This window comes from Bos grunniens, chromosome 16 (assembly GCF_055505025.1).
Source record: "Bos grunniens cultivar Pamir isolate PY7600 chromosome 16, Bosgru_T2T1.0, whole genome shotgun sequence".
NCBI lineage: Eukaryota > Metazoa > Chordata > Mammalia > Artiodactyla > Bovidae > Bos > Bos grunniens.
In genome coordinates this window covers 53,764,043-53,791,960 of record NC_141180.1, presented here as the reverse complement: position 1 = coordinate 53,791,960, position 27,918 = coordinate 53,764,043, and the positions used below count along the sequence as shown (strand labels likewise).

The following is a 27,918-nucleotide window of genomic DNA, read 5'->3' as shown; positions in this document are numbered from 1 at the left end:
ACTTGCAGAGGGGGGAAGGAATCAAACCCCCAAGATGGCGGCAGCGTCGGAGGAGCGGATGGCTGAGGAAGGAGGCGGTGGTCACGGCGACGGCGGCTCCCCTTCGGCCATCGCCTCTACCCAGCGACTGCCCCCACCGCCCCCGCCCCAGCCCCCGCAGCCGGGGTCCCAGGCGCCCCCAGCCCCGGCGCTGGCTCCGGACCAGCTGCCTCAAAACAACACGCTGGTGGCGCTGCCCATCGTAGCCATCGAGAACATCCTCAGCTTTATGTCCTACGACGAAATTAGCCAGCTCCGTCTGGTGAGGCCCCCTGGGGACCCTTGCCGCCCTCTCCGAGAGCCGAGGTCTGGGGAGGGCCCGAAAGGGAAGAGCGTTCCCCGGGGAGGGAGCCCCTGGCGAGCTGCAGCTGCAGCTAAAGCACCAAGCGCACCCCTCCCGCCCCAAAGTCTCTCTTGGGGCTGGCCCGCGGGGCTTGTCCAGATTCCGCCCTTGCTTGGAGAGTGGGGGCGACTGCTTTCAGAAACTTGGCTTGGAGAGTCTGTGGGGCTCGGGGGCTCTGTGCCCCCGATCCGGAAGCGGGGCCACGGGCGGGGGCAGCAAGAGCTGGGCTTCCAACCTCTGTCCGGCCTGAGCGTGGACGCCGGAGGGGTCTCACCACCTGCCTTTTGTGTATCACCTTCCAACCCCAGGCTGGAGTTGGAGGCGAGCACTCCGAAGTAGGCGAGATTATCCCGGCTAGGTTTGGTTTGTCTGTAAGAATAACGTATTGTTCCCCCTACCACCCAAGTTTCCTTGTTGCAAAAGATAAAGTAGGATCGGTCAGTCCTCCCAAAAGCCAGTAGAGGTTTGGAGGAATTCAAAGTCGTTTTGGTAACCTCAACCCCAGCGCCTTGGTTGACCAATGAAGGCAATCCTGAGAAGTGACTATATCGGGCTTTCCCTCACCCCTGACACTTGCCACCCCATCGTGAAGCACCTTGCCCCTTGAGAACGTTTTTTCCTCTCCTGCATTTCATTTTCTAACTAGTGATTTACGCCCACCCGCCAGCTTTAGGAGACGTTTTATACCTTAAAATCACAGTTATTCTGTCCATGATTAATGAAAATAAATGAATTTGCCTTTGGGATTTTCTTCATCCCAGAGGCTTCACTGAAGGTTCAATGACTGTCTTAGTTCAGTCAGTCAGTTATTTTGCTTCCTCAGTGAATTTATCTTTAAGTGGGAAGGAAATTGAAGGAGGTGGACATTTTGAAATGATTACAAACCGTTTCTGTGTAGAAGCTAAATATGTGGTCGGGGTTGTTTTTTAAGAGGACAAAGACATATCTGAATGTGCTGTGTATAGCGTTTTCTTAATAATCAATAAACCCTATTTTAGATTTACACCTTCAATTTAAAATTGATTATAATTGTATTTTTGAGATGCAAGCATATTTTTTAAAGGAGGCTCTTAAATATTCAAGCTGGTGAACCGTTTATTTTCTTGTCAACACAGCACAATCAACCATGCCAGTCTGCAGGATAGAAAAATTCATTTGAAAAGTAATATTTAAAAATGATTGTCCCTTAAATGATTGAATTTCCAAAACATGTTATCCTAGAATTTCTTGTAGAATCCTAACTATTCCTTCGATTTTTGATAAAGAATGATACTTGATCAGAATTCATGGTATACATTCCTGTTGCCTGGAAATTGGACATGACATTTGAATTGAGCCTTTCAGCCAGACAATGCCTTTGTAAAGCTTGGAATGTTCACCTTCTTCTTTATAAGTATTGAGAAAAACTGTGTGTGGGGGTGGGGTGGGGTGGTGTTCATTTGTTGGTCAATTTACTTCTTTAAAAATTAAAAACATTCTTAAAGGGGAGAAAACCAGCCTATCCTAGGGGACAGAGTTAAAAACACATCCCACAGTTTATTAGTAAATGACATCTCTTTCAAGTGAAATACTCAGCTGCATTCTTATTTTTAAGCAGTTATCTATTCTAGTATTTTAAAGATACAAATTTGTAGTTTCAGAGATTTTTATCATAAGGAGTCCCTTACCACCCCCCTAAAAAGATTCAGCTCCCAGTTTTACTTCTTAAAGATGGTTTTTTTCTCTGTTTTAGTAATGAGGAACTATTTCTTAGTCCTTTCTTTACTTGAGATTAATGGATAATTCTTAGATTTAAGTGGGTAACCTTTTGTGGTGATTTGGAAGTGTCTTTGGTTTTAAATTCTTTGGTTCATATGTCATAAGGTGCAATTCAAGTAACATGAAAGATTCTTGCCACTAGGTGTCAGCATTAATTTAATTATGGTCATTAATGAGATTGGCAGTCTAGCGGTAGTGCGTAGTATGTAAAGCCTTTCCTAATGTAAGTGACCGTTTGTACCTAACAGACTGTTTGCGAGAAAATCAATACCCGAGTGTATGCTGCTAACTGGCATATAAATTACATAGTTTTTTTTTATTGTCAAGTGTATTTTTGAGTAGAGTTAAGGTTGGGTGTACTTAGAAAAGAGTGATATTAATTAAGAACAGAATTAGTTTCCATAAAGCGAAATGTCAACCATTCAGTAGTTAATGAGCTGGTTTATGTATTTGTCAGGTGCTTCTTTTTTTCTTCCTTCAGCTTACTTGCCCTGTTGGAACCTTGGGCTTCCCAGATGGCTCAGTGGTACAGAATCCACCTGCAATGCAGGAGACACAAGAGACTCAGGTTCAATCCCTGGGTCATGGACCATCTCCTGGAGGAGGAAATAGCAACCACTCCAGTGTTCTTGCCCAAAAAATCCCATGGACAGAAGAGCCTGGCGGGCTACAGTCTAAAGGGTAGCAAAGAGTCGGACACGACTTAGCACACACATTAGGGCCTCAGTCATAACTATTGTTCACACCTAAATTAGAGGACAGGTGCAGGGTCCATGTACTTACTGCTCTATATTTTCTTTATACAGTTCGTCCCAAGTTGCTAAAATAACATTTTCCAATTATCTTTGCTTCCTCTCGCCATGAATAATTGAAATTTGACTCTCCAGTCTGGTTATTTCCAAAGGAATGTCCAGATCCCTTATTGAACTGGATTTTGTTTTATTTTTTTTCTGCCGTTGACTACTGCTCCCAAAATGTACCTGGAACTTGGAAATCCTGGTTACATAAAAATAGTTCTTTAAATATTTAACTTCTCTAATATATTTAAAATTATTTGGATGAAGATACTTTTTGAAATGACAAAATGTGTACTTTGAGTTGTTTTGCAGTAAATCACATAAATTTGTGCTGATGCAGCATTAGTCTGTCACATAAGGCCCCCTTCACAGGTAGGAGAGTTTTTGAAACAAGTGGCAAAGGTTAAGGAAGGTCCTGCACCTAGTTGCAGAGCACATCACAGCCAAGTTGGAACATATAACGTTGACTTATGAGTACAGAATTCTCACTGAAAAAAAAAAGTGTGCAAGGCTTTTTAAAAGTTGTCTTAGGGAATTCCCTGGCAGCCCAGTGGACTGCCACTTTTATAAAGAGATCCTATAGATTTTTCCTCTGTGGTTCTAGTGGAGCTCCTGTAAATTTAATGGAATCCTATTAGTGGTTCAGGACAGATTTGATTAAAAGTTCAATTCAAGTGTCATGCTTATTATCTGGAATGAAATTTTCCATTTGACAGCAAAATATGTAAATCTATGTTTTTGTCCCAGGATATTTCTCTGGTGCACTCTAGCTGGTTAAGTCTATTACTCATTTAGAGTTCCTTTCACATCTTTTCTTCAAATGTGTTTGAAAAGTTCAGTTGTAGAGAGAGTTGACTGGTAGAAAATATGAAGGAAAATGGGAAAGTATTACCTTTTTTTTTTTTTAAGTAGGCAAGATGTCTTCCTTATATCTCTTTCTCTATATCAGTAGTTCTCAATTTTGTCTCAGGACACCTTTACATTCTTAAAAGTTGTTGAGGACCCAATTTGCTTACCTTTGAAAATTCTAAAATACACAAGAATGCACAGTGCATAATTCCATTAGCTGTCATCACATGTCATGTTGCCACACACGTTCTGCTGTGTCTTGTGAGAGAATAGCATGAAAATGGCAAATAATATCTTGGTTTTATGAAAATGATTTAGCTTCAGAAACTCTTGAAAGGATCTTGGGAACCCCAAGGGTCCTTCAACCACAGTTGGAGAACCATTGCTTGTATCGCTGTATTATAGAAAATACACTGTCTATACTGCTGGGGGTTTTCTCCCCTACCATGTCATCATCAGGTTATTTATTTTATTAACAAGTTCTTAAGTATAGGTAAGAAATTATATTTTGGGAATACTTCACTCCGGCAGATTCTCAAAGGTGTCTGATCAGTAACCCTGTCTACAAAATCATCACTGAGACAGAATGTACACGCCTTCCTTGAGCACATTTACAAAGAATCAGGATAACAAATGCAGAGTAGGAAATACAAGAGTGTTGAGGTTAATCAGCAGAGGCTTCCTCAGTGTCATGAATTTTTATCCAGTCAGTAAAAATGGAAGAACATTCCCAGTAGGAAGAAAAAAAAGATATGTAATTATCCTAATTGTTTTATTCAGGCTAACATTAAACTTATATTTTCTTTCCAAGTGCATATTTAGGAGGGACACACAGGGAATTTTTAATTTGTTGTAATTTTACCAACAGACAATTGAGAATTAACTCTCTGTCTCTGTATATAGTATTATATCTTAAATGGTCAATACCAAGAAGATAGAATTTTTTCTCATAAAAGATTAAAGTGTTCTTGTGAAAGAGATGGGAAGTTGTATAGGACTGGCTCATTCATTGTTCATTTTTTAAATGATTTTATCACCTCTGTCCATGGGATCACATAGAGTTGGACATGGCTGAGCATGCATGTACCCGTCATTAACTTTTTGCCACATTTACTTTATCTTGTACGCTCATTCACCATAGGAAAGTAAGGTGCAAATACAATGACATTTTACCCCTAAAATACTTCTATATAATCACAATATCATCACTTCCGAGGTATTTAATATTACATTTTATATTCAGGTTTCTCAGTTGTCACCAAAATGTGTTTTGATAGCTTGGAGAGGGGTTGGGGAGGTAGTTAAGGTTCTTAAATCTAATAAAGCATTAGTCTCTTTAATCTGGAACATTTCTCCCACCTTTTCACTGTTTTCATTCTTTCATGACTTTCTAAAGAATCCAGCCCATATGGCTGTCAAATATTCTGCACAGAAGATTTGTCTGATTAAGAGGATTATAGGAAGATCTTGGTTTAGCTCCATCGCAAAACTTTAGTGGTGTGGCGAAAACACCCCACCCACTGAAGTCCTGCTTTCTAGACTCGTGCCAACAGTTTCTATAGCAGTAGAGTGTTAGAGACCCTAATCCATTGAGAATAATTAGGATAAACATTTCAGTCTACATAGCTACTGATCACTAAATTTAACAAGACGCAAATCAGGGCTTCCTTGGTGGCTCAGTGGTAGAGAATCCGCCCGCTAGTGCAGGAGACACAGGTTCAACCCCTAGTCCAGAAAGATCCCACATGCCTCGGAGCAGCTAAGCCCTTGCACCACAACGACTGAGCCTGTGCTCTAGAGCCCAGGAACTGCACCTACTGAAGTCCAAGCACCCTGAAGCCCATGCTCCCCAGCAAGAGAGTAGCCCTGCTTGCTGCAACTGGAGAAAAGCTGGTGCAACCTAGCACAGCCAAAAATAAATAAACAAAATTAGGGGAGGGAATACACAGATCAAAAGACCTGGATTGTTCCCTCCCCTCCCCGCCCCCAACATAGCTCGGTTTTTATTGAGGTGCCATCCTAGGCACTTTGCTAACCCTTGAAATGTGTAGCCAGTATGAAAAAATGAGGAAACTGAGAGTAAACCATATTAAAGTCCATATTAGAATGATACGTGTGTGTGTGTGTGTGAATCACTATTTGCTGGAAGACCCAAATTCTTAATTTCACTTTTTGCCCTTAATGATTGGATGACCTTGAATAAGTTATATAAGTTCCTAAGGCCTCAGTTTTCTCATTGTAAAAAGAAAGGGTAGATTCTGGTGTCGTCTGTCCCTTTCAGGTCAAGGGTCTAAGCAGCCTAATCTTTGATAATAGCTTCCTCATTAATTGGGGGAAACTATTGGCTTTCCCGGTGGCACTGGTGGTGAAGAACCCTCACGCCAATGCAGGAGACATAAGAGACGCAGCTTTGATTCCTGGGCAGGAAGATCCGCTGGAGGAGGGCGTGGCAAACCCACTCCAATACTCTTGCCTGGAGAATCCCATGGACAGAGGAGCCTGGTGGGCTGCAGTCCGTGGGGTCACAAAGAGTCGGACACGACTGAAGCGACTTAGCACGCATGCATTGACTGTTCAGTTCATTTGAGAAAAAAATAAACATGGCATTTTAAATCTTGAAATAATTAACAAAACAAATCTGTTCTTCATACTAGAACAGCAAATAACAGAGGGGCAAGTTAAATGTCTCTATTGTATACTTATTCCATTAGTTACCTTTTGTTTATATAGTATGTATTTTCCTAATCTCTAAATACATTGGTCGTTTTTGACATAGTCATCATCTTTGTATGTTAGATTCTAGAATTTTTCTGTCCTGAGTAAATTGCCGAACTGCTAGGATTTTTGTTTTGTTTTAATTGGGGAAATGATATTTCTTTTCTGTAATCTTGGGAAATAATTAAAATAACCCCAAATTTCGAGCTACACTTAAATAAGGTAATTTTGTTTTGCAAGTTAATATGCATTGATAGCAGTTATAATTATACTGCTCACCTTGGGGACAATTAATATATTTCTGTTTTTTCAGAGGTCACTTTGCTTTCTTCTGAATTCATATGCTCTATGGTGTCTTTGTTTTTATTTTATTGGTCAGTCAGTGCTTATAAAACATTTATGAAAGGAAGAATATTACATTAAATACTGTTCTTATAATATCAACTAATGCTTCAGATCTTTTTGGTTTTTGTGGTGCTATTCTAGTTTGCTTTTGTTACCTCCTATTTTCTAATTTTTTTTAGTTGAAGTATGGTTGATTTACAGTATTTGTTTCAGATGTATATTTTCTGATCTTTTTGCCAGCTTTTAATTAGAATGATCAGTTAAGACTCTAAAAAGATAAATCTTTTTTCTTGTCTTTTACCTCTTTATTTGGGATTCATCTGCGGTGGTTTCAGCTATCTTTGTGTGAGATCTCCAGAACCTTATCTTTAGTTGTAACAGTACAGTTGCTTATGGAAAATGACCAGTCAACTGTCCCAATACCAGGTCTCTCCCAAAATAGATGCTCTTTTTCCTTTTCAATTTATTTCTCATTACTGTCTGATTTTCCTGATCAAAACATGGGAGCTTTTATTTTTCTCAGCCTTGCTTGCGTATCTGATCTGTCTTCGGAAGTAGTTTGCTAATGGTTTATTCATTCCAGGCTTTGTGCCTTTGTCCCATCAGCATTAACTTAGCAGTCCTGTCCTTTCTTCTTTTAAAGCCTAGGATCACGTTAAGTCTTCCTTGGTTGACCTTACCTGGTTATTTATCACAAATTACTCAGCCAATTGTATGCTCATACGAGTCAGTACTCATTCCATTGCATTTCTAGATCATTAAAAGATTTCTAAATTGAGTATTTAGCTAGATTTAGTGCAGCAAAGTTTTAGAATAATGAAATAATTTAGAAAGTACCTTGGAAGTTATTACAGCAGTGTGTTGTGTGCTAAGTCACTTCAGTCATGTCCTACTCTGTGCAGCACTATGGACTGTAGCCTTCCAGGCTCCGCTGTCCATGGGATCCTCCAAACAAGAATACTAGAGTGGGTTGTCATGCCCTCCTCCAGGAAATCTTCCCAACCCAGGGATTGAACCTGCTGCTCATGTGCCTGATGCATTGCAAGCGGATTCTTTATGATTGAGCCTCCTGACTTAATTTTTTACTTTGTAAATAAACATTTTTTTTCAGTTTTATAGAGATGGCACTGTATAAGTTTAAGATGTACGGAATAATGATTTGACTTAAAAAAAATTAGGAAATCATTACCACAGTGGATTTAGCTCCATTATTGAACTCAGAAATTATCAGAGAGGTTATAGAGTCCACAGAACAAAAGAGTATTTTTCTACAAAGTCGTGTTAGGGGATGCCTCACATTAAATAGTTTTAACAACAATGAAATCCCCAATTTTTATTCCTCAGAGTTCATTTTGAAGTCTTTGGGTGGGGTTTTTTTTTTTTTCCTACTTGATAATGTCTGTTGACTTTCAGACACAACTGAGTGACTGAACTGACTTTCTCCTATGACAGATTAGAATTTAGCCAGCTTTATATCCCCCCATCACACACACAAAGACATACTTTCTTTTTCTTCCTCCAATAACATGATAAAAGTTTCTTTTTTCCTCACACAAAGTTCAGTACCATTGTTTATGGCAATGTGGTTCTCAAATGCAGACCAGGTTTACCAGAAGGATTCCCAAGACTCAGGGAGTCTATATAATCTAAAATACTTTCATTACTGTACTAAGGTATTGTTTGCATTTTTTACTCTCATTCTTTCACAAAGGTCCAGTGGAGTTTTCCAGTAGTTCTGTGATATGTGATGGTACCATCATACAGCTAATGAAATGTGCACTTGTATATTGTGTTTTCTAGAATTTTCTTAGGTAAGAATACCTCAGTAGATTAATGCAAAAGAAGCAGATATGAAAATTCACTTATTTCTATTAAACTACTAGACCTAAACTAAATTAAAGAGATTTGTAGATGTACTCATTAAATATTTTGTTTTAGAAACATTTATATCAGTACATATTGGGTTTATTATTTTTTCAATATAGACACTGAACAAATGTTTATAACTTATTCAGCTAGAAATAGATTCCACTGTATTTTAAAATATGATTTATCAGTAAAGTATCAGTACTTTATTATGTTTTCATCTACTTTGAAATTGAAAAGAACTGTTTACCTTCATACCTTTCATCTGGCGTACTATTATGTAGGGAATGGCTAGTATTTAGTATTAGGGTATCAAAACCTTTATCAGCTCAGCCCAGTTTACCGGAATTTTTGTCTGTATAATCTCGGGAGAAAGCTACTTTTGAGTTTCATCAGTATTTGGTTTTAGCAAGTATTTTTCAAACATTTGTATTTGGGTTCTGTGAGAGATAGAAGCGTTAAGACAGCCCTTGCCTAATTGACTTAGCCTTGATATAGATTTATCTCAATTTTATCTCAGCATTGTGCTTTCAACATCCACACCTATATAGTGAGAATTGAGGTCCAGGTTGATACCTCTGAGTCAATGCAAAATACTCAGGAAACAAACAACAAACGTATTTTGTGTAGTAGGTTTCATTAAGATAAGAAAGATACTGGGATATTTCAGAAATATAAGAGCTAAGTATATAAAGCAAAGTTTTCAAATTAGTGGTAAAGTTAAAATTGTTAACAAAATTGTTTAAACAATTTTTATATAGCAATTTATAGTTTACCGTAATTTAATGTCTATTTCTTTTAATCCTAATGATATCCCTGTGTATGAGGTACTATCCATATTTTACAGATGTCTGATTCAGGCTTTCAAAAAGAAACTGACTTGCCCAAGGACATAAAATGGCTGGACTCAAATTTAGGTGTTCTGACTTCAGATCCTATGCTTTTATTGTATAAAGATACCATTTTTAAAGTTAAGTGTCTGCTATACATGTTAAAATATTTTGAAGGATATGACAGCATCTAGTAGAGGCTTTGGCCATTATAAACTGTCATACTTCATCCAAGCCACTAGAAGAAATGATTTAAAACTTTCATTCTGGTAATGATAAAAACTTTGTGAGGGGTTAGACTCAAGTTTGAATATGTATTTTTGGCCAGAGAAGAATTTTCTTGTTTCAAACCATTAAAAGCCTTCAAATATTTTGTTTTAATGATCTTCAGAATTATAGACTTTGACCATAATAGTGGGGATACATTCAGAACATTTCAACAGATACCTAAAGTGCAGAATCAAGTGGGGCTCTGAGCTTCCACTGCATGAGCCACGCGTTTGATCCCTGGTCAGGGAACTAAGATCCTGCAAGCCATGTCGCACAACCAAGAAAAAGTCAAATATATAAATAAACAAGGAAACATATATATTCTCTTTTTTAAAAAAGAGTAAGTTATTCCTTGCTTACATACAATATTAGTTTTTAAATGTAGTATTGCAGGTTACAGTGAGGAATTCACATATACCGATTTAAAGATTCAGATAGCAAACTGGAGAACGATTCTAGCACAGAGAACTTTGAACCATCAGTTAATGAGTCTAAGTTAATTGTTATCAATTTGTTTTTAATTAATTTTTATGTACTTTTTTGGCTGCACCATACAGCATCTGAGATCTTAGTTCCTTGACCAAGGGTTGTACCCACACACCTTACATTGGAAGCATGGATGGAGTCTTAACAACTGGATTACCAGGGAAGTCCCTTTATTAATTTTTATTGGAGTATAGTTGCTTAACAATGTTGTATTAGTTTCTGCTGCACAGCAAAGTGAATTAGTTGTATATATACGTATATATCCCCTTTTTAGATTTCCTCTATATTTAGGTTACCACAGACATTTTCTGAAGTTTTTACTTTTAAAATTCTTTCTCATTCTGTCTTCCCATAGGTTTGTAAAAGAATGGACTTGGTCTGCCAGAGAATGTTGAATCAGGGATTTCTAAAGGTGGAAAGGTACCATAATCTATGTCAGAAACAAGTTAAAGCACAACTCCCAAGGTATGTTATGGTTAGCAGTGGCAGTAATTCTACAACTGGGGATTTTATTTGTTTCTTGATTATTATTATTATGTTTTAATCTAAGTAAGGGTTTACATGTTAAATGTTTTCCAAGTTTTTGTAGCAAAGTATACACAGATCACAATAAATGATTTTACTATGGTTTGTTCACACTGGCCATATCTGTTCAACATTTTAGTTTGAGCCAGGGCATTTAGGCAAGAAAATGAAATTAAAGGCATCCAGATTGAAAGGAAGAAATAAAATTCTATTCACAGATAACATCATCTTGTATACACATGATATTATATATAAAATACACTGATTAGTTATCAGAGCTAAAAACAAGTTCAGCAAGGATACTAGATAAAAGACTAGTATACAAAAATCAATTGTATAATGCTATGCACTAGCGATAAACAATCCAAAAATGGAGACAATTCCATTTACAGTAGCATTGATAGTAATATATATATATAACAAAAGAAGTACAAAACTTGTTTATTAAAAACCAGAAAGCACTGTTAAAAGACATTAAAGACTTAAATAAACGGAAAGGCATTCTGTGATCATGGATTGGAAGATTTCATTTTAAGATGGCCAGGGATTGAATCTGCATCTCCTGTGTCTCCTTCATTGCAAATTTTTTACCCACCGAGTCATCTGGGAAGCCCATTAAAATGGCACTATTCCCCAAATTGATATATATATATATATTCAGTGCAACCCCTGGGCTTCCCAGGTGGCACTAGTGGTAAAGAACCTGGATACCAATACAGGAGACATAAGAGATACAGGTGTGATCCCTGGTTTGGGAAGGTCACCTGGAGAAGGGCATGGCAACCCACTCCAGTATTCTTGCCTGGAGAGTCCCATGGACAGAGGAGCTTGGCAGGCTACAGTGGGGTTGCAAAGAGCCAGATGTGACTGAAGCAGCTTAGCACACAGAGAAACCCCTATCAGAATCCTAGCTGTCTTTTTATAGAAATTGACAGACTGATCCTGTAATTCCTATGGAAATGCAAAAAACTCAGAATAATCAAAACAATCTTGAAAAAGAACAAAGTTGGAAAACTACCATTTCCCAGTTTCAAAGCTTTAGCCACAATAATCAGTCTGGTGCTAACATAAAAATAGACATACAGATCAATGGAAAAGAGTCCGGAAAGTCGACCTTTACATTTTTTGTCAATTGATTTTCAACAAAAATGCCAGGAAAATTCAATGAGGAAGGAATAGTGTTTTCAACAAATGATGCTGGGACAAAAGAATGAAGTTGAAGACGTTCCTCAAACCATATACAAAAATTAGCTGAAAATTAACCACAGACTTAAGTGTGAATGTCAGTGCTATATTATAAAACCTTGAGAAGAAAACAGTCATAAACCTTTATTAACTTGGATTAGGTTCTTTAGATACAACACTAAAAGGACAAGTAACAAAAGAAAAAGGTAGACAAACTAGAATTCATCAAAATTTAAAATGTCTGTGCCTCCAAGGACACCATCCAGAAAATAAAAAGACAGCCACAGAATGGGACAAGACATCTGCAGCCCGTGTATCTGTTACGGGACTTGTATCCAGATTATAGTAGGAACTCTTACTACTCAACAATAAAAAGGGGGACTTCCCTGGTGGCCAGTGGTTAAGATTCCACACTTCGAATACAAGGGGCACAGGTTCCACCCCTGGTCCAGGAATTAAGATCCCACATTTTCCTGGTGTAACCAAAATATTTTTTTTAAGGCATAAACAATAAAAAGGTAAATAACCCCAATTTGAAAATGGGCAAAGAATTTGACAGAAATTTCTCCAAAGAAGATGTACTAAAGGCCAAACATCATTAGTCATCAGGGCATTGCAAATCAAAATACTATGGGATACCAGTGAATACCCACCAGGATGGATGGCTAAAATTTAAAAGGACAAAAGTTGGGAGGGAGATGGACAAATTGGAACTTTGACATATTACTGGTGGGATAATGAAATGTTGCAGCCACTTTACAAAACACTTTCTCAAAAAATGAAATACAGAGTTACCAAATGATGCAGCAGGCATATGCTGCTTATATGCATATACTGCTGTATACTGCACTTCACTGCTGTATATACTCAGGAGAAATGAAGCTATGTCTACACAAAGTACACGGATACTCACAGCAGCATTATTCATCATAGCCAGAAAGGGGAAACAACCCAGGAGTCCAGCAACAGATGAATGGATAATCACAATTATGGAATGTCCATAGAATAATATTCAGCAATAAAAAGGAATAAAGAACTCTGAGGCATCCTTCTACATGGATAAACCTTGAAAACATGCCAAGTGAAAGAAGATAGACCCAAAACACGTACTGTTATGATTCCAGTTATCTGAAGTGTCCCGAATAGGCAAATCAATAGAAATGGTACATTAGTTGTTGCCAAGGGCTGGATAATGAGAGTAGTTAATAATGGTTACAGGCTTTCTTTTTATGATGATGAAAATGTTCTGCAATGAGATGGTAGTGATGGGTACACAAGTGTGAATATACTAAAAATGACTAAATGGTACCCTTGAAAAGTGAATTATATGTGAATTATGTCTCAAAACTTTTGAAAAGTTAAAATGAGCTGATCTTGGAGCAAAAATACATGGTCTCTTGTCCTTATGTCCATGTATACTTCTTTCATTTATCTCATTTCTGATTCTAATAGCCATTAGGCTTGAGCTTGATATACCCAAGTGAAAGTAAAAGTTAGTTGCACAGTAGTGTCCAACTCTTTGCAGTCCCGTGGACTGCAGCCTGCCCAGCTTCTCCATGGAGTTCTCCAGGCAAGAGTACTGGAGTGGGTTGCCATTTCCTTCTCCAGGGAATTTTCCCAACCCAGGTATCGAACCCAAGTGTCCTGCATTGCAGGCAGATTCTTTACCAACTGAGCCACTAAGGAATCCATATAGTCAAAGGGCAAAACACAAAAAATTTTTTTCAAATGTTTTATCAATAAATATTTGATTGATCCTTAGCAAGGATTTCTAAACATAGTGATTCATTTATCATTGTGTTAAATTATGACCCAGTTGTAGATTTCTAAATTAACCTGTAAATGTTAGGCTTACATTAAGGTATTTTGTTTGGTTAGCATTTTAGTCCACAGTACTTCTTTTAATGGTTGCTTTTTTTTTTTTTTTTGGTAGGAGAGAGTCAGAAAGGAGAAACCATTCATTAGCTCGGCATGCAGACATCCTCGCTGCTGTTGAAACAAGGCTGTCATTATTAAATATGACTTTCATGAAGTATGTGGACTCCAATCTCTGTTGCTTCATACCAGGAAAGGTAAAATAGAATTGCTTACTTAGTAACAGCTGGATTGGACTGTTTAAACTTTAAATTACTATGAAGTTACAGAGTGATTTTTTTAAATGACAGAATCACTCCTACTTCTTTGGTCATCTGTGAATTCAGTAGTCACAATATTAAAGGGTAAGTTGTATAGATAATTGTGGGCTTTTGACTTTTTTTTTTTTTTTAATTTTGGCCAGCACATGAGGCACGTGGGATCTTAGTTCCCTGAGCAGGGACCGAGCCCATGCCCCCTGCTATGGGAGTGCAGTCTTCCTTAATTGCTAGGGAAGTCCCATTGCTGCTACTTTGAGTGGGTTTCTTGGAATGGATTTGTTTAGCTTCTGTGCAATAACTTATATAAATATATATCATTTATGTGATCTATATACTTAAACTTATGATTATGAAATCTGCTATAAAAGCCCTACAATTCTTCAGGAAAGTTTTTTAAGGGTTCATACGCAAAGAAAAATTTTTAAGCTTTTACTTTTTGTGAAGATGCCAGAGATACAGCAATGAGCAAGAATAGGTATTGTCTCTGCCTTCAAGATTGTTACCATTTTAGGGAGGGGAGTTGGGAGAGACAAGCTGGTTTTGTTTTGTTTGAGAAATGTTTCATGAAAACAACTTACAAACTTCCAGATTCGACAAGAATAGATAATTACTGTATAGCAGTATACTCTGGGCTAAGTAATAGTGCTGTTTTACACAGAAATAAGTTTATTGTGGTGTATTTACTGTGACTAAGTTAATAAAGGACCCAGAATTCAACATGCTGCTCATACCTTCACTGATACCTTGCTTCTTGAATTGAGTGTAAATTCAGAATGAAATAACTTCAGTATCTTTTTATGTGGAAGAGATGGAGATAGAATTAAAGATCATTTTGCTACTTAGCTGCTACTGGCAAAAGGTTCCCTTAACATGGTTGGAACTAATTAATACTTAGTAAAATTTGAATGCTCTCTTTTTGTTATTTCCATTGATAATTAACATTGGCAATGTTTTATTATTTTCTTCATTTTCAATATTCTATAATGTTTGTTGGGAGGCAGAGGAGTCCTGTTTCTTATTTAAAGTATTCTTATTTAAAGTATTCTTTGGTATGGCTCACTTTCCTCATATTAGCTACTGATGCTTTTCTATAAAAAGGTGACCAGTTAGAAACTTTAGATTCTAATTCTTAGGCCAGATTTTATCCAGGTCTAATTCATAGGTCTTAATTCAGTGATGTTCACTGAACTAAAATAGGTTGTCTCCTGTAGTTAGCCTCATAGTTTTTATTGCGTATCTCAAAATGTTAAGATTATGAATATTTAAGACACCTCTCTATGTTTCATAACCTCAAGAGACAGTTCAACCAGTTATTGTTAATGAGAGCTGAATAGTTGGCAGCAAAGTCCATATGGCCTGCAAAGCCAAAGATATTTTAGTACCAGCCTTTACAGAAGTTGTCTGTCTGTTGTTCTAGTTGATCAAGATCATGTGATTGAAATGATGCTATTTACTGTTTAAACAAATGAGGTTAAATTCAGCTGAGTCTTGCTATTTTTTGGAAACCACTTGTTTTCTCTTTTAACTCCAGTACTAACGGAGGTGGTAGCAGCGGAGGACGTTTGCAGTTTTGAAGCGTATGTGTATCCCTTGGGCGTTTGCTCCTTTCCTGAGACCTTTACCTTACCTGCAGTGGAAAAGTCTTCCATTTTTCCTTAATATTACCCACTTCTTCACAAGATCTTATTCTAATTTATTTTTCTCCTACAAGTCTGAACTGGAAAAACAAATAATTTTTGTTTTGATTATCACTTTGGTTTATTCTGCCATCTTCATAGCTTATATTTTGCCTAAACACTGTATACTTAGATTAATACTTTTTATTTTTATGTAGCTGGTACTTTTTAGCTTACTTAGGCTAAGTCTAAACTGCTAACTTAACATAGTTTGCAATATTTGAGTTGTTTTATCATTGTTCTTTTTTGAACTTTCTCATCCTTAAACTTTCATATTCTGTCTTCAGAACATAAGGATATGGCATTAAATTTCACATCTGTAAATGAAGATATTCTATGAAATACTTTTCTTTCAGTTTAGTGTATAATCTTGATTTGGTATATGATTTCTATAGTAGTTTATTCTTGGTTTCCCCAGCATCTTGCTCCTGGGTTCATTTCACAAATTAGTTTTTACAAGTTACTTACGTGAATCTGGGTAATAGCAACATTCATTTAAATTAGATTGCCTGATATATACCAGAATTTTGGACTTTTAAACTAACAGATGGGGGAAAAATTTTTTTTTTAATTATTCTCTGAAAGAACAATCAAATTCGTTTGTAAAATTAAATGGTAGGATGAAGATAGAAGATTAAATGTATGTTTACCTCTTAACTCCTCCCCATACTTGACTCAGTAAAGTAAATGATGTAATTTTTAAAAGGAAGAAAAGATAAAGCCCCATGAAAAGGAGGTCAAGAGAGTAGACAGTAGCAGCAGAATTTTAGAAGTTGGACAGTAGATGAACAAATGATAACTGACTTAGAAGAACTGAGGAAGTTAATTCCTAACCTGTCAGTGGGGGAAGCTGGGAGTCAATGTAGTATGCACAGCTGAACCTCTAAAAAATTCTAGAGTTGAAAACACTTCTGAAAATGGGGCTAAAACAAAAAGGTTGGTTGAGAATCTGTATTTAGGAATGATTTAAATCTGTAGGTCCCCTCTCCAACTCCAAACAAGCTAAATCATTGCCCTTGTACCCAGTGAAAATCTAAGGCTTATTCATGGGAGGCGTTTAAAATGGAGTCTCTTGACAAGGATACAGTACTAACAACAAAGGCATTTAAAGGTCTGTCTAAAGAATTCGGACTGGTTGGGAGTTTGCCACTATGAGCTCTGGGAAGAATCAGCAAACTTTTCTGTAAAGGGCCAGATAATAAATATTTTTGACTTTGTGGACCGTGTGGTCTGTGTCATGTCATGGTCTGTTTCTCAACTGAGAAACAGCCATGATTCTACATGTGGTAAATGAATGGGTGTGCTCATGTTCTAATAAAAACCTTATTTACAGAAATAGGCACAGGTCAGTTAGGGCCATAGTTGCAGACTCTGGCCACTATATTGATGTTCCATTCATCTTTTCTCAGAATCAAGTATAGATTCTTGGCTTATTCCTATATATATTTCTCAAATCTTCTGACTGACATACAGAAGTCAAATTTTTACACTAAGTTCTTGATCATTATTAGCAGTTCACACAAACTGAAAACCACATGGAGCAGAGGCCAACTAACCATTCTAGGAGATACAATAATGAAAAAAGACATGAATAATTTCTTTACTTCATTGTTACTAACAACCCCAGTAAATCTTTTGTGCTTATTGAAATACAGTGGTCTCCAAAAGTCAGTGCTTTCATGGTATAAATGATTGTCATGAAGCTAGATTTCCCTGAAGGAACTTAAAAATCTGTAGATTTTGTATTGCTGGTTTGTTTTTAATACTGTTTTCGGTGGGGGGAGGGAACTGGTGATGGTCATTCTTTATTCTTTTTTTGAGGGGTAGCTTTCTTTTGATGCAATTTCATATTTACACAAAAATTGCAAAAAATATGACAAGGAATTCCCATATTTCTTTTATCCAGATCAGCAGTTATTTACCTTTTGTCTCATTTGCTTTTGTTCTCTCTCTGCATATGTGTTTTATTTTTCTGAACCGTTTGAAGAAAAGTTGGAGATACTGTGACCGTTATTCTGAAATATTTCAGTGTATTCCCTAAGAACTAGGACATTTTCTTGCTTAACCACAGTACAGATAACAAGCTCAGGGAATTTAACATTGATCCAATACACTGATCAGCAGTCCTATTCAAATTTCATTTCTTATCCCAATAATAGTTTTCCTAGCTCTTCTTATTTCTGAGTCCAGAATCCAATCTAGGATCACACATGAATTTGTTAGTTCTCTTTAATGTGGAATAATTCCCTACACTTTGTGTTTCTTGGGCTTCAAGTTTTTGAAGTTATTTTGAGGAATAAATATCCTTCAGTTTATCTAATGTTTCCAGAATGTTGTATTTTTGTTTCTTTTAAAATTGGTTTTAGAGTGAAGACATTCTTAAAAATAATTCTGGCTTAGAAGCATTTCCTCCTTTCATTTTGCTGGTCCTCAAGGAAATACATGCAGTCATTGAACCTTTAAAATGAAAAAAAATTAATCTATTTTCATTGAATTTTTTAGGTCCCTGTTCTTACACCCCTAAACTCCACCTTTACCACCAGTTTGGCTAACTAGATCTGATCAGCTTTTTATGTGCTGCATTTTTAAATATAAGCAAGGAGTAGAGAATCACCAGGCTAATAAGAAACGCAAAGTAAAACAAATGGAGAACGAAAGACCTTTGAGAAAGCAATACAAGGATATAAAACTTGAACAAACTGTGACTAAAGGTCTAAGAGAAATATTAATCAGAAAAATAAAGACAAACACATGCCATATAAAGAATTACTCACAAATATGGAAGAAAAAATAAATGAGAGGAAAATTAAGGAAATCTCAAGTGGAGCAAAGAGAAGGAAATGGCAACCACTCCAGTATTCTTGCCTGGAAAATTCCATGGACAGAGGAACCTGATGGGCTATAGTTCATGGGGTCACAAAGAATCAGCCATGGCTGAGCACATCAGCAAGTGGAACAAAAAGAAACAGAAAATGAGAACATACAAGGTTCAATATTCTAATGGGAGCTTTGTTTGCTAAGGGCATCTGTGGTAGCTCAGCTGGTAAAGAATCTGCCTGCAATGCAGGAGACCCCGGTTTGATTCCTGTGTCGGGAAGACCTGCTAGAGAAAGGATAGGCTACCCACTCCAGTATTCTTGGGCTTCCCTGGTGGCTCAGCTGCTAAAGAATCTTCCTGCAACGCGGGAGACCTGGGTTCAGTCCCTGGGATGGGAAGATCCCATGAAGCTACTCACTCCAGTATTCTGACCTAGAGAATTCCATGGACTTTATATAGTCCATGGAGTCCCAAAGAGTTGGACACAACTGAGCGACTTTCACTCACTTGCAGTACTTTGTTTGCTAAACAGGAGATTAAAATAAGATAGAAATTCTCTCATCTATAATAGTTGAAAGCCTTAAATGATGTTCATAGTATGTCATTTATTACTCTGCCAATTTAAACATAAGCATGATAGAGTAAACTATATGTGCTGGGAATGTGATAGTTGTTCACATTTGGTTTCTTACCATTCTTTCTTAAAACTTAAAAATATTTTTCATAAGTATTAATTATCTCTAGTATTTAGCAGTGGCATATTACTTGAAAAGTGTATAAAGAGCCATTAAAGAGTTTCAGTGACCTGCCTAAGACCTGTGGTCTTTACACTGGATACAAGACTCAAACCATTACATTCTGGTTGCTAAAGTAATTTTCAGAAAGTGATTAAACCTATTGAGAAAATGAAATATTTTAAAAATCAGGTAAATACTGTGCTTTTCTTAACATGTATCTCTACAACCATTTCAGCCACTGATGACTCTGAATGCCAGAAGTGGTTTGGTTCTAACATGCTGTCTTTTTCTTCACCTTGTTCTTTGCTTATAACTTTTGGACATAGGAAAGAAAATGTTTTTAATTTTATTGAAAACATGGATTGGATGAGTCCCCTTAATTAAAATAACCTCTATGTAGTAAGATTTAAAAACATTAAATTTCCTAATAGAACACTTGGGCAAAGGGAAAGAGATACACCTTGTTTTCACACTGTATTTAGAAGGCTGAATACGGTAGATAAGAATTTTTCACATTTTGCCTTACAGATGTCATTTAGTATTAGTAATCCCTATGCAATATTTTGATATGAAATTAATTCTGAAGAATCAGGGTTATGGAAGAGGATTCACTACATAATAAATTTATTTTAAAAACCTAGAATAAATGCATGGTATGTAATAAAGTGTTAGTTGCTCAGTCGTGTCTCACTCTTTGCGACCCCATGGACTGTAGCCTGCCAGGCTCCTCTGTGCATGGGATTCTCCTGGCAAGAATAATAGAGTGGTTTGTTATTTCCTTCTCCAGGGAATCTTCCCAGCCCAGGGATCGAACCCCAGTCTCTCGCATTTTGGGCAAATTCTTTACCGACTGAGCTACCAGGGAAGCCCGTGGTACTAATAACACTACATACATTTTGATTCCCTAGCCACATCCTCACTGCAGCACTCCTCCTTCAGTCATGTACACCCTCCTTCTGCTCAGACTTCTCTTCTCGTTGAAATTCTGCTTATTTCTCATTGCCAAGTCCTTCATTAGGCCTACTCAATCCTCAAACAAATCTTATCCCTGTCTGCTTCCTTTTTCACACAACGCTTTGCTTGTACATTGAACTTACTCAGTTTGAACTAGTCTTTGCTGTGTATGGGTCTTTCACTAAGTCATCTTGCACAGGTTAAGATGTAGGTCTTATTCATGCTTGAGTCATTGTAGCAGTCATTTCTAGTCTAGGTCAAACATACTGTAAATATTCTTCTGTCTACCAGTATTTATGTATATAAACTTATTAGGTCCATTTATCCTCTCAGTAAAAATTCTGTTAACAATGACCATTGTATTCAAAACAAAATCTAGCCTCTTAAAATCATATTCTTGTATTGACTTTAACCTTGTGGCTTGTCCCTAACCAGTTTTATTTAGATGTGTCAGTATTAGGCAGTTTATGTTATTTGACCATCTTTATCACTCATTTAACGAACGTTGATTAGGGTGTCTGCTATATGCCAGATACTGCTAGGCTGTGGGGATCTGACAGTGGAAACTAGGTATGGTCTCTTCTCTCATTGAGCTTACTGTGTTATGGGAAGAAGGAATTAACAGAAAAAGGTAGTACTTAAACCTTGTAATGTGTATTCTGAAGAAAAAATAAAAGATTTGATGAAGGTGTTAACATACTTAAAAAGGGTTCAGAAAAGACTACTTACTCTGAGAAAGTGTTATTGAGACCTCAAGTGTGAATTAGAAATTTGGGGCTGGAGAAGGTAGGGGAGATATGCAGGGAGAACATGACAGAAAAGAGATCATAATGTGCAAAACCTTGAGCAACAGAGAGAGAGAGGGTCTGCTTTAGGTCAGAGAGCTGAGGGTTACTTTGCACCTGTAGGTGGAATGTACTAGCACCTAGGACGACATCAAATAATACTGGAGTGTTGCAGCACTTTGCTTACTTACAACACACATGTAGCACTACTATGGATCGGTTGATATCCTATCACTAGCAGATTCTTTGTAGTAGAATGTGACAGACTAGTAACATGAAGGACTACTGCTAACGTATATAAGTGTATATTTTGTAATTGACCATTTTGTAGTTATATATAAATATTAGGTAATTTTTTTTAGCCCCAGAACAGTAAAGATGCTTAATAAATATAAATATGAAACATATAGTATTATAACAAGCCCAAAGCCAGGTGTTACAGGTGGTAATGTTACCATTGGTCAGTGTATCAGTTAAGTCAGCCTGTAGATCTCTGTAGAATTTGCAAAACAAGCAGTTACCTTACTCCCTGTTTACCTATATTCTTTAAAAAAGATAAAGTGCTAATGAGAGCTCATTATTTTAGGTGATTGATGAGATTTATCGTGTGTTGAGATATGTCAATTCTACCAGAGCCCCTCAGCGAGCTCATGAAGTACTTCAAGAGTTAAGGGATATTTCCTCCATGGCAATGGAATACTTTGATGAAAAGATTGTTCCAATTCTAAAGAGGAAATTGCCAGGATCAGATGTATCTGGAAGACTCATGGGCTCTCCTCCAGGTATCTTTTGTTTATAATACTTTCAGTTTATAATCATGTTCATACACAGGTTTGTAACTTGCCTTTTTTTCTCCCACTTAACTGTGTATCTTGAACTTTTCTGAGTCTGTAACTGTGTATCTGCAGCATCATTTTTGTAGCCTAATGACAGATTAGATTACAGACCATATCTTACGTAGTTCATCCCCTGTTGTTATGCACATTTGTCTCCAGGTTTTTCAGTATTTGAACCACACTGAAGAACAATCTTAAGGCTGAATCTTTATACATACCCACAATTTTTAACTGGGCATAAATTTGTTAGAGCAATTTTTAGTAAAACATTTGTTTCATTCAGATTAGTTAGCTCCCTGGAGTACTCAGTAGAGTGAGTGGGTGTCTGTAATTTAATAATAAAGCTTATGACATCTCAGCATTAATATATCTATTACTTATTGAGTACTATTATGTGGACAGCACTATACTGTGTCCTATGAAGACTAAAAAGAATTGTAATACATGATATCTGCTCTCAAGAATCTTATTATTTCATAGGGTAAGACATAATCATGACTCAAATTATTGCAGGCAAGAGAATAGTTTAAAGGAGTGTCCATTTACATGCCAAATGAGTAGAGAGAAAATCTTAAGGAAGATAAGATCATTGTTGGCTGGTCTGATTGAGACTTCACAAGAGGTGAGAACTGATCTGAGCCTTGTTAGTTGGCTAAAGGTAAGCTGAGAAAGAACAATGTATCAGTCAAGGAAAATATTCTGGTTATTTAAATGTATGAGGAGAAAATTAGCATTAGGGTGCAGATGGATCCATATGGTTCTTTTAGAAAAGCTTCAGAGATAGGGTTTAAAAAAAAAGAAGGTTATTAGTTTAAAATAGTGATTTTTATGCCCATGGTACATTGTTATTCCTAAAACAGAATAGTTCCAAAGCCTTCCTACATCATGTCAGAAGTTCTTCCTGGTCATCGAGTGTGATGTAACCCTTTTTGGTGGTATCCCAGTTATTTGACTTATGAACCTAATAGGTCTGTATGTCTGACTCAGATATTTATGTTTCCTTGTGTGTGATAAGATAGAAAGTAATTCTACTCTAGTTTTACATTTATATTTTCTTAACTAGGTTCTAAAAAAGTGTTATAATATTTTTAAATCCAAGTTAACACCCCTGGACACTCTTTGCTTTTGCTGGCAATCCACATATTGCCACATGAACATGAGAATCAGAATTCAGACTCATTTATAGTTAAGACAAAGTATTTGATTAATTCATTAGACCAAGTAGATTGCAAAGAAGAAATCTGCAGAGGTGATATTACTGAGGACATTAAGAAGTCTCATTAATTATTACTGGTGGTGAGCCATTGAAATGATTGACCATTTTAAACCATTTCTCCATAGTTCCAGGACCGTCTGCAGCCTTGACTACAATGCAACTCTTCTCCAAGCAAAACCCTTCAAGACAAGAGGTTACCAAACTCCAGCAGCAGGTTAAGACAAATGGTGCTGGAGTGACTGTTCTCAGGCGTGAAATTTCTGAGCTTCGCACCAAAGTGCAAGAACAGCAGAAACAACTTCAAGACCAGGACCAGAAACTGCTAGAGCAGACCCAGATCATAGGTGAACAGAACGCACGGTTGGCAGAGCTGGAGCGCAAATTGCGAGAAGTAATGGAGAGTGCAGTGGGAAACTCCTCAGGGTCTGGGCAGAGCGAAGAGTCTCCTCGGAAACGAAAAAAGGCCGCAGAAGCCATAGACTCTCTTAGGAAATCTAAACGTCTCCGGAATAGAAAGTAAATCGGAACGTGCTTCTAGCGCCAGAGGAAGACCTGGCTTTGTAGCTTGACCAGTTCTGCGTATCTGGACACCGCGCGACACGGTGTCCCTCAGCTCTAGGCTTTCAGAACACAACTTGAACTCTCATGGTTGGGACTTTTTTTTTTCCTGCTTCTCCTCGTTGAACTGATGCACAGAATCTTTTTACTTTGCAATAGATTTGTACTAACCAGACCTATTCTATCATGTTTTGAGAAGTTAACCTTTTTTTGTGTGCAGATAATGTTTAAAGCAAATTAGTTTCTGCATATATGCACATTACATAAGGATCTTAAACCAGTCTTGACAGACTAGAAACTAAGTTTAATACAGAAAATGTCCTGTTCACTTGAAAGAGAAGACCTACTTTTTAAATGGACAGTATCTTGTTTTTAAAAAAAAAAAAGTTGACTTTTTGTTATAAGTGACCTTTGTCTGGAATGTCTGAAAAGTAGTAAATGCTTTTTGGTATTGAAGTAATGGGTAACTAAAACGGACTTCCATAGTATTGACTGTAGAAGGGGCCTCTACAGTATTGACTATATATTTTTATAAACTACTGGCAAGGGACTTACCCAGTTGTTATATACATGTTTTCAGTTCTCTTTTGGGGCCATGACCTACATTTGCATGGATGCATGCATGCATTGCCTAGTCAATTCACTTACAAAAGCTCTTGCACTGGTATTGATCTTGAACCTCTATACTTCTCCACTTTTTAGAGCAGTGTCTTAGTTCATTTAAGCACTTAACATCTTCCACCGTAACAGCTTGCTTTGGTGGGTGAGGGGGAGTGGTATTTGTATGTCCATTTGTCCTCCGGTTTTACAGGATAAGAGAGTATTAAAGCCCGCTGCTTTAGCTGTTCTCTGTAGGGTTCAGGTACACTGGCTAAGACAGAACCCCAAATTCTTTATGTTGATATCAGACCTCTGGTAACTATTACTATTCCTGACTCGCCACTGTGTATGCTCATTGATCCATTGTGGCCATGACCAGTGGTGTGAGTAGGGAACCCAACTTATGGGATGCAGTTGTTTTGCCATTGAAAAACAGTTCATTGAAGAAAATTGTACTATGAAAAAGCATTTTGATTGTTTCATTTCTGGGGGGTGACCTGAGGGAAGCTTTTTAACATTAATTTCAGGCTTTCCTTATCCTTCAACTTTGAACAAAAGCTTTAATTTCGTTTGCACTCCTGTTTTGAGCTTGTAACTGGAAAAGCATGTCTTGCACTGTCAACCTTCTGAGTGGTCACTTTAACACCTGTACAGTGATTATTCTCCCCAGTTGTGTATTTTTTGGAACAGTCAACTATTACTGTCTAGTTTTATTTTAATGTACTAAATTATGTAGTCATTATTTGACTGTTAAGTTAAACAACTGTTGCCTTGGGCTTCAGTTATTTAAGGTAAACTTAGGTGTAATATAGAATACTATCCCTTTCCAGGTGGGAGTTTGACATCTGTATAAAACCTAAGGTTTTGGTAAGTACCTTAGTTGAAGAAAAGCACAAGGTCACTACCTTTTTTTAATCCGTCCAACATGATATGGTTATGCATCCTTGAGATTAACTTCACCAAATGAAACTTCTTATCCATTTTTAATATTGTCCTTACATAATAGTGTCCTTAGATTTTGATCAGTTCTTTGTCTAACATTAAAACTCCATTCACAATGTAGTTATGTTTTCAATGAAAAAACCATAAAATAACGTCCAAGTGTTTTCATGGTTTGTTGGGAAGGTAATTTTAAAATAAACAATTTCCAAAAAACATTTGTCAGCCAAGATCATCCATAAAAGTCCCTGTCTGGAACTCATTTTCTCAGCAGGTCTCATTTGTTTAGTCATAGGATTTAGCCATATTATCACAACTTTGGAGGAGGCCTACTGGAATACTTACTCACGGCCTTTAATAGTCTGCTTTCCTGGTAATACGAAGATGTTTTTAAGTAACAAAGTACATGTTTACAGGTTTATAAAGTATGATCTTTATGCATCAAAGGGATATGACCTCAGATGATCTTTTTTAATAATGTTAATGAATTATTTAAAGTTTCCTGGGTTTCTTTTTAAACTCCAGCTAGATAACCCTAAATGTATCTACAGTCTTAGTTAACATGAATATTTGGCTTCCATAATAAACATTCACACTATTAAAAGATAGATTTTCTGTTTCAAAATCCAAATTTCTACCATATATACTTGTAATCATCTGCCCATAAATTTAATGAGTTGCACTTGTTAATGGGTGAATGTGGCATAACAGTAGGAAATAAAGCACTACAGTTGTTTTAAATCTTAACTAGCTAAAATATGTTAGGATATTGCCTTGGCCAGTTTGATAGCTGTTATACTTGCATTTGGGTAGTATAATGATTTTTAAGTGTCAACAAATCACAAAATATTTCCATCACCTAAAACTGACATATGTTACAGGAAAATTGTAAGTTAGCAACCCGAGAGAGAACTATCCTGCTCTGGATTGTAGGTCAGTAATTTAAATACTGTATGTTAATATGTTAAATGTTAGGACATTTCATAGAGTATTCCCATCATCTTCCTTGATTAGTCTTTCAGAGGATACTTAAAGTTGTCCCATTTGCAAACTGATCACAACACTACAGACAGATGAAATGTGGAAGGGCGGATGAAAAATGGAAAGGACTGCTGCCCCCTCGCGCCCCACAGGAGTCTCTGCTTGTTTCCCACGTGGACTTGACTTGGTTTTCATGTATTCTGAACTGTGTATTATTTCAGAACATGAGGATATAGAACCTGTTGTTTTTTAAGCTCCTCTTTTGATGTACAGAGCCTGGAAATAAGGGCAAACATAGATGTAATCAGAGTAATCAGTAATTATACTGTTTTAAAAACTTGGGGTGCCATCAGGTCTAAAGCCACTGGTTTTGGAAGCAAATTTTTTTTTTTTTGGTGTAACATGTTTTTGGAGTACTGAACTTTACAGGGGCTTGCCTTAATCTCTATTTAGTAGTTTCAAGATATATGCGCTATTATTCTACTTGTTAAAATATTCTATGTAGCCCCTAAGGTGGGTAAGACAGAGTATAAGTAATGCCTAAATAAATAAGCTAAAAGGTGTCACTACAGCTGGATTTTTGAGAGAAAATGGACATATGAACATAGGCTATGTGTAATAAAAATAATGGCACCTTAAGATTGCACTATTTTATGCATTATTTTATATGCCATTTCATAGCCTGCACTTTAATCTCCAAAGAAATGATGTGTGATGTCCCAGTTGTTCCTTATTAATAACTGTTTCCTGAGACAGGGCACTTAATTCTATTTTACTATACCGAAGTAGTTTCTTGGAGGTAGATTCCTCTTTTGAGTTCTCTATTTCCTTAGCCATAATATTTTCTAGGATCTAGGAACTCCCTATCTTGTCTTATTTTCAACAGTATATAATTTTAATTTAAAATCTCATACTTGGTGATCAGCACATTCTTAATATACTGCTCTAGCAATGAGTACCCATTTGTTAACACTTACCAAACCTCCTTCAGAATAATCATACGTTGTAAAATTTGAAACCAGGAATAAAGGCATTCTGCCTTGTACGATGCAGTCTCTTGAAAAATGGCTGTTCCTAATGTAAAATCCAATACATGCAGTGATTTGGCTTGGGATCTGAATTTCTTTCACTAGTCTTAAAAGGTTAGCAAGAACTACTTCAAAAAGCTCTGTAGCCTGCCATCTTGAGGTGAATTATTTTCAAGAAATACTATATAATCTACAAAATGAGATTAGCAATTAGTTGACTGCTGCCTACCATAAGTTTATTTTTAATAGCAATACATTTATATTTGTGATAAATATAATAGGCTTAAGTAATGGCCTTTTCCAGCTTCCTAAGAATCTTTGTTAAATTTCTGAAATTCAAACGTCAAAAACTGAAATTTTTCCTGTTGTGTCTGAAGAAAACCATGAGATTTAGAAGCATATTGGTAATCCATTAGGTCCATTGCCAAAGTAGATACTGTTCCGTATTCAAAGCTATACCTAAAGTTAGATGCGTTTAAAATTCCTTTATGTTGTGCCATGTCTGTTTACTTATGGTCATGAGCAACAATAAATTACAGTAGTTTATCTGGAATTTTAATTGTTAAAACCTAATTTAATTACTGGAAAGTGAAAAACACCTCCCGGTCACACAGCAGGGTGCATAAATAAATGTGTTGTTACCAGTG

At 36.8% G+C, this 27,918-nt stretch overlaps 1 protein-coding gene across 2 annotated transcripts; it reads left to right on the top strand.

Moving 5' to 3' along the window:
- On the top strand, positions 1 to 27,918 carry FBXO28 (F-box protein 28). 2 transcript variants are annotated; one of them, XM_086345185.1, is made up of 5 exons: positions 1 to 301; positions 10,654 to 10,763; positions 13,942 to 14,080; positions 21,700 to 21,895; positions 23,291 to 27,918. In XM_086345185.1, exons 1-5 carry the CDS (start codon positions 35 to 37, stop codon positions 23,683 to 23,685), a joined length of 1,107 nt encoding a protein of 368 aa, XP_086201311.1. In that variant the 5' UTR covers positions 1 to 34; the 3' UTR covers positions 23,686 to 27,918. The 2 variants fall into 2 exon arrangements, with proteins under 2 accessions (XP_086201311.1, XP_086201313.1); XM_086345187.1 differs by lacking the exons at positions 21,700 to 21,895; positions 23,291 to 27,918 and adding an exon at positions 15,675 to 18,134.

What these genes read in the sequence shown, in the direction of transcription:
- FBXO28 (XM_086345185.1), top strand. Translation starts at nt 35, where the DNA reads ATGGCGGCAGCGTCGGAGGAGCGGATGGCTGAGGAAGGAGGCGGTGGT. An exon ending in AAATTAGCCAGCTCCGTCTG is followed by an intron (nt 302 to 10,653) that starts GTGAGGCCCCCT and finishes GTCTTCCCATAG; the next exon opens with GTTTGTAAAAGAATGGACTT. An exon ending in ACTCATGGGCTCTCCTCCAG is followed by an intron (nt 21,896 to 23,290) that starts GTATCTTTTGTT and finishes ATTTCTCCATAG; the next exon opens with TTCCAGGACCGTCTGCAGCC.